Here is a 7,531-nt window from a genome sequence, read left to right on the forward strand (position 1 = left end):
CAAGAGAAATATCCTTCCCCTCTAGCCAATATTTTATGAGATTAGATTAAACTGTGTTTTCTGTAACTCTTCCACTGAGACTGCTGTTCTGGAATTGTTAATATAGTAGATGTATCTACCTTTGTCACCTCTAAAATTCACCATACCCTCTTGCTGAAATGGGAAAATGACAACAGGAATGATTATAAACATTTATACCATATCAGTTTCATTCTGATTATGGCAAAATTTCATATTCACAAGTATAACTTTTCTAAATGCAAACCCTTCTTTCCTGCCCTGGTCAATAAAGTTAAGAGTTATATCTCTACTGTCTCGGACAGTATAAATAAGTAAGCAATCAAAATAGGCAGCATACTGTATGCAGGTCTGTGGATGTTTTTATTTAATAATGCCCCTGTTTGTTTTGAAGTTACTCACCCCTGGCTTTATTTTATTTTATTTGGGTGTTCATTTCTTATATGTTTATTCAAAAGTACAATAAAATATTAAAATTCTAGTTAAAATTGCAAAGTTAATTTATATCATGTTATTCTTTATTATTCCTTACATATGTTTGTATGTACAGCATTCAAATAAAGTTGCAAAACAAAAAACAGGCTGCAGACAACAAGATGGCAGACAGGAAACCTTAATCAGAAATTTGGACTGGTAACCTTGGCCAGAAGTTTGGACTTCTACGTATTAAGGCAGTGTAGCCGCCTAAAAACAGCTCAACTTCTGCCCGATGTTGAACACTTTTGGCCGAGGTTACTAGTCCACACTTCCAGCTGAGGTTGCCAGTCTGCCATCTTGTTGTCTGGAGCCAGGTCCCTCACCCCCTCATAGGAACAAGACCCACAGACTGAGAGAGACACAAAACATCTACAGGTGCACATCTACAGATGTTGTCTCTTCTGTGGTCATTATGCATTTCTTTGTGGTCTTTTGAGTGACATTCCAATTTTAAACAAAAGTTAATGGTTAGGCAGAAGTTATGGCCCATGGGCCCCTTAACTCTTTGCCTTCAAGACAATGCTTCTGCTACTAAACATCATTTTAAAAATCATCAAACTGTTTAACAGATTATACAAGATTAAATCACCTCCATATCGGCTGCTTGCTACTTTTATTAAAAGATCTGAATAGGCTCGCTCCTCCACCAATACTTCATATGGAAATGGAAATTCTACAAATCTGTTTTCTCTCTTGCTTATTTCTTTCATTTGAAGACACATAAATAGCAGTGGGTCTCACAAAACACCCTGTAATTATCACTCAAGGATCACAGTAGGGAGAAGGTGTGTGTGTGTGTGTGTGTGTGTGTGTGTGTGTGTGTGTGCGCACATGTTAGTAAGTCAGGGAGTGAATTTGGAAGGAAGGGAGGGCAAATAGATGGGCTCAGAGACACAGGGAAAGGGAGAGTCAGGGAGAGGGAGAGTCAGTGCGCAATTATCTCACCTCACTGGTCTTTCTTGTTGTTCTGCTTCAGAACTGAGGAAAACTGTTCTGTCATGCAACGTCTCGTCACCAGTGACATAAATGGCTGCTGGGGAAGAGGTGTGACTAAATGATCTTCCTGTGCTGAAACCACAGACATTTGATGAAAGAAAGAAACTCTGAAAGGATACCAGAGGACAGAAATCTGGAACTGTTCTGAAAACAACACAAAAAAAGGAGTCTTATGCAGAAACTTTTGAAGATCCTGAAAAAATGGCAGCAGATTGACAACGAAACATCTCTGAGAAGCAGCAGCCCACCCAGAAAAAGAAGAGTCATAGTTGAGGACGTTAAACCTTAAGAGATGGATTTGTCTTTAGATTTGTGGTGAGAAACTGTTAAAGGGATAATGGACAAATATTGGAACATGATAAAAACTAAGAAACAACCACAACAGGAGCCTTAACAACAAAAGTTGGACAAAGAGGTGGTGCGATTTTTACACAAATATTTTCTCCTCTCATGCTCTCCAGTTGCTTTATAAGTCACATAACATAAGACCGTGTGGACTCTAACCCTGTTTATTTTGTAGTGTTTACTTGCACTCACTGTTGACATGCTATTCTGTGACATCTGGATTTGATACCTGGCAGTTTTGATCCTAGATGTCTCAGCCACATAACTCAACAGATACTCAGTCCTTGCTGCAGTCCATGCTGCAGAGACTGAAGCTCCAGCCAGGAAGAGAGGGACAGGCACTCCTGCACACACCAGCTGCTTCCACATGGGGACAAGATGGAGGAATAGGAGCCTCCAACCTTCAGCAAATAAACAATGGTCCGGAAAATAGCATTGCGTTTGGTACTAATGGTATCCCTTCAAAAGATTTTGGGATCTCTGCTGCAGGCAAAGATGGGGAAATACCGCAACGAGGCCATGGCTGTGAAGTGGATGAGCATCTCATTTCCTTCCCTTCCCAGAAACACAAAAGTGATGATGACACAAGTCCGAACGGGGTACTGGGACAGGTCACATCACCTGGGATCGCTCCAACAGGAACAGGGTGGCTTTTTCCTGCTAAATCACTTAAGGATGCTGACAGTACTTCCTTTTATAGGACTGATATGGAAAGGGTGAGTTTTGGCAACTCTGCAATGACAAATCCAGTTCCTAGAGTTACTCTAACAAGCATGGGACAGAATCAGGAGCAGAATGAGGCTTTTAAATCCAAAGTCTACATGTGGTCCTTGAAGTGCACAGATGTAAATCTTGACACAGGAAGTCAAGAGAATAAAATGCTGCATATGGGAAATGGAGATCTGGCACAAAATACAGGCATACAATTTGTTGCAAGTAGCCAAAAAACAACAAACAGTAACTCTAGAAGACAACGATCATCTGAGAATAAAACGAGAAGATGGACACAGAAGATTAGGGAGAGATGGAGGGACAGGTCAGGGAGTAAAAAGGGAAAAGAAGGAGCGATAATGTACCAGAAGAGTCAACAAGTACCTGAGGTAAATAGTGCATATTTTAAATTATACTTATTTTCTATTGTCAGAAGTAAAAGCTAAACATCTTAAAGTGAAACTGCAACTTCTTTACTTTACAGACTTCACCTCAAAACCAGCTACTGACAGCTGAAAACACATTCAGTAAGGAGGCACAGGAGACCCTCTCTGCACTAGACAACAGTGATCCCAGTAAAATCCCTCCTGCACACACAGACAACAGCACTCTCGAGGGACGTTTCAGGTAATCAACTGTCAAACTGTTCTAATAATGTATAAGAACTGATGCAAGCTAGGAGTTCTTGCATTCAAGTTGAAGATATGTGAGGTATTTCTGTTCTGTATTAAACCAAAGCTGTGATTAGTTTGACACATGTCCTCTGATTTGCTAAACACACCCCCTGTCGCTGACAGCATCAGACAGGTAGAACTATCAATGAGATCATTGGTGGAAGAAGTATTCAGATCCTTTACTTAAATAAAGGTAGTTATACTATAGTGTAGAAATGCTATATTAGAAGTATTGAATTCAAAATCTAATCAAAAGTATTCTGAACGCAGAGTGGCCCTTTTCAGTGCCATATACTGTATTATCACTGATGTTGCTGTAGGTGTTGGTGAGCTGGATAGTTTAAATATCTATTACAATGGATTTTTTCAAATTTGCTAAGTTAACTAGAAACTATAAATGGAATGGAATAAAAGGCTGGGAACCACTGCTATGGAATATTTCTAATATGTTCTGGGTAACCATGGAGATCTGTGGCACAAAGAAACAAGATCAGGCTTTTGTTCTACTCACAGCTGTTGTTATTAGCCCCAGTTCTTTGTTGGGTTAGTCTTTTCCTGTAATTTGTTTACAATAAGAATCCTTTTTTTTGTGGCAGGTCATATAGTGACTCTGAGTTTGGCCTAGGGTCATTCAGTCTCCTGGAGGAAATCGTCACTGGTCAAGAGTGGGCTGAGTTCCTACACCCTAACCAGTCAGAGGCGTCACCTGTTTCAAATTTCGGCATGGCGCCAGTATCAGCCAATGCTTTCCAACCTGCCAGTATGGATGTCTCAGAAGGAAAACAACAGTATGTCAGAGAAGCTGATCAGTTAGAGCCAATGGAAGATGGCTGTAACCAATCAGATGTGCAGTCTGGAGAGAGTGTTCTTAGTCCTCCGCCCTCTTTAAAGGTTTGGTATCACTGATTATTTTTTTTAATCTTCATGGAAATTATCAAAACAATGTTCTTCCAATGTCTTTTTTTTAGTGATGAGTGATATAATATTATACAAAACAAGAAAACAACCTCTGCCTTTTTTGTATGAATTCTTACTATCACTTTTGAGTTGATCACCCTGTAATATGTTATCAATTGCAGCCTGCCGATATTCTTTACATGTCAGTGCTGAAGAGCCAGGCCCTCAGCAGAAAGAGACAACATCGGTCAGCTGGGAGACGAAACAAGAGGCTTCAGACAGAGGAAAGTGATAGGAAAGAGGCACAAAGAGGTCAGAACAACTTCATACTCTGCATACGCACCTATTTCAGGCATTAGAGTTGAAAGAGCTTAGAGGTTGTTAGCTGTAGTTGATGTCTGAACTTATGCTCTTTAGAAATGGAAGTTTTGTCTCTCATTTTACAGAGGGATCACTGAGCATAACCAGCAGCCATGTGATGGATGAAACAGGAGAGTCACGACATGATGAGGTCATCCCTCTATACACCCTAAATCCTTCTCCTATGCCCCTCTCTCCATCCTTTTTTAATCCTTGTGCTCCTGTACCCCGGAGTGTCCTCATATCTCAGGATTCAGAGTACTCAGTGGAAACAGAAACAAAAAGGGTAAGACATTTTACATCCCAGTGCCTCCTTCTGGTAGCAAATGAGAGTGAGTATCTTCTAAGATCTTTGTCTGCACAAATAGTTTGTTTTTGAATTCTTCAAATACATTTCCTGTATATATAATGTTCCTGCTATATAATTTGGTAAAGTTACAAGGAAGAATGGGTCCCTTCAAGCCCATGTAAATATTCATTCATTATTTTAAAATTTCATATATGTTGAATTTGTTTGCCTCAGTTTTTCATGTTCAGATGAAAGTGTAGTGCATTAAAATACAATTTAAAATAACTTGCAAATAAATATAAGGAACTAGAAATGTATAGATTTAACAAACATCCATATAATTAGGGAACAATTATATAGTTCTAAGTTTTGAAAATCAAAAGGAGATTTTATAAAGTACTTCTATCTTTTCTCTGTCATCTTGGATCAGAGGCGAGTTGAGGACAACCGCCGGGTTCGTTTTTCAGAGGAGGTAGCAATCATAGAACCCCTGGAGCTGGAGCTGGGTATTTCAGACTCAGAGGAGGACATAGGCTCAGAGGAGGACTCTGTGATAGAGCAGGAGTGTGAGCAAGCAGCGGTTGAGGACGTGGCCCTAACACGCCGACATGCCCTCCCTGCCTGGATACTGGCTCTGAAGAGGAAGAATACTGGGAAGAAGCACACATAGTGAGAGGAGGACTGCAAAAGTGAGCATTTAGTCTCACAGACTTGTCCTCCTTAAAATAAATGGGGAAATATCAAATTAGCTGATGTAGATAGTGTCAAAATCAGTTTAATCTGGTTTGAAGATGCTTTTGAAATAAATGTCAATATCTGTCAAATGTTTTCTCAGGCCAGAAGTATCAGAGTGGATTAAGAAGGATCTATTTATCTTAACGGCTGATTCTTTTAGTGCTGAAACGTATGAGTGCACCATTTCCTCAAGGCTGTGAGATTTGCTTTCACATCTTGTGAAAGGTTTGATTTTAAGCCTTACACAACTAAAGGCCATGTCAAGATGAGTATGGTTTGTAGTGCAGTACTGATAGTTTGCTGACTGGATTTTGTTTGTGGACATGTAAAGCATGTAAAATCTGGTTCTGAAAAGTAACAAGCACCTAAAGTTTTAAAACAAATGTAATGGAGTGAAAAGTACAATATGTGCCTCTAAAGCCAAAGTCAAAGTATTATCTTAGTAGTCTGACACATTCTTTTAATATAATTGCTATTTCTGAAACTTGGATGAATAATGTAAGGGGAATGGATTTTGACCTTGATGGCTATGACTTGATATGCACAAACAGAGAGAATAAGATGGGAGGTGGTGTGGCCTTGTACATTGATAAAAACTTTTGTTATAAGAAAGTGGAGAAAATGTCAAGGGTGGTGGATAATTTGCTGGAGTGTGTGACTGTAGAAATACTCGTGGAAAAAAAGAAAAATGTTGTAATAAGCTGTATTTATAGAGCACCTGGAGCCAGCATAGAAAAATTTAATGACTGGATGGAAGAAAATTACTTGACAATAAGTCATAAATTAATGTTCATATGTGATGACTTCAATATAGATTTGTTAAATCCTAACAAGCACACAGGAACTGAGGAGTTTATTAACACAATATATAGATGCAGTACCACAACATATATTCAAGTACAGATACCTCAATATTGTACATAAGTAAATATACTTAGTTACTTTCCACCACTGGTATTTACACCCACATTCTGTCTACATTGTCTCCTTTACGTGAAAAACTAGCCTCTAACATACTGCAAAAAGAACATCCTCCAGCTACCACTGGTCACATTTATAAGTCACATGTATAAATACATCTGAAAAGGGTTTATATGAAGAAGTAACATTAAATCTATCATCTACTTCAAATACTATGAAGTAGTCAGAAAAACGATTTAATTCCTGTAGATGAGCTGCAGCTTTGCTTCAGAGAGTGACCCCAGACATCATTCTGAGAGATAAGAGTACTTTATGGCACTGTGTATCATATCCTGTCATCTCCATTACATGCATTATATTGATTTGTGTGATTAAATTAGTACATCCTCCCTTCACAGCTATCTTCTCTCATCTATCACTGCCATAGCCATTAAGAGGCTCTTTAGCTGATCTATTTCCCACAGTTTATAGTGAAAAGAATGGGGCACAGAGGGGGAGGGGCGGGGACATTAGTGTACAGTATGTGCTTCTTTCTGGACAAGGATGACTACACTAGTGCCTCAGATGATGCTGTGGGAGTAAACAAGAAAAAGAGAATTATGTTATTCTGGATTGTCCAAGCAAAAAGGTGGAAATGAACCAGTCAAATAGTCTGTTCACTAACATCTCCCACTGTGTGTCGCTGCCCAGCTAATAATGGCTCTTTTTTAAACCTCAAGCCACTGCATACGTTATTATTAGCCATGTTTTTAAACCATTAGCACACTTCAGTGCTTTGATTTGTGCCACAAGAAGTTGTGAGTGGGTAAACATGACGACAAAGACAAATACTCCAAAATGTTATCCAAATGTTTATCACCAGCACAGGTTCTTATACCGAACATGATTTTCACAGTCTGACCTGTTGGAGTAAAGCTAAGTAGAAATAAGACCAGATGATGAGCAGGTGGTTACAGTTTTATTGTATTTAAGATGCTTGACTTGTAAAAACAAACTGCTATAATATAACATTTTTATTAAATGATGTTTCCATATGAATTTAATGACTGTACCTTTAACTAAGCTTGATCTAAATGGTAAAGATTTGGCCTTTCACTGATCATAAATC

General features: G+C 38.9%; 1 protein-coding gene across 1 annotated transcript; it reads left to right on the forward strand.

Moving 5' to 3' along the window:
• Positions 1–1,476: 1,476 nt before the first annotated feature.
• LOC109956937 (uncharacterized) lies at positions 1,477–5,944 on the forward strand. The gene is made up of 6 exons (XM_020594438.1): positions 1,477–2,936; positions 3,032–3,174; positions 3,818–4,112; positions 4,301–4,430; positions 4,565–4,764; positions 5,198–5,944. Exons 1-6 carry the CDS (start codon positions 2,085–2,087, stop codon positions 5,435–5,437), a joined length of 1,860 nt encoding a protein of 619 aa, XP_020450094.1. The 5' UTR covers positions 1,477–2,084; the 3' UTR covers positions 5,438–5,944.
• Positions 5,945–7,531: the final 1,587 nt, after the last annotated feature.

The sequence above is a fragment of the Monopterus albus genome, unplaced genomic scaffold, assembly GCF_001952655.1.
Source record: "Monopterus albus unplaced genomic scaffold, M_albus_1.0 scaffold2.1, whole genome shotgun sequence".
NCBI lineage: Eukaryota > Metazoa > Chordata > Actinopteri > Synbranchiformes > Synbranchidae > Monopterus > Monopterus albus.

Excerpts from the sequence above, each read along its gene's own strand:
- LOC109956937 (XM_020594438.1), top strand. The coding sequence starts at position 2,085 with ATGTCTCAGCCACATAACTCAACAGATACTCAGTCCTTGCTGCAGTCC. Across the intron at positions 4,113-4,300 it reads GTCCTCCGCCCTCTTTAAAG|CCTGCCGATATTCTTTACAT; the intron begins GTTTGGTATCAC and ends TATCAATTGCAG. Across the intron at positions 4,431-4,564 it reads TAGGAAAGAGGCACAAAGAG|AGGGATCACTGAGCATAACC; the intron begins GTCAGAACAACT and ends CTCATTTTACAG.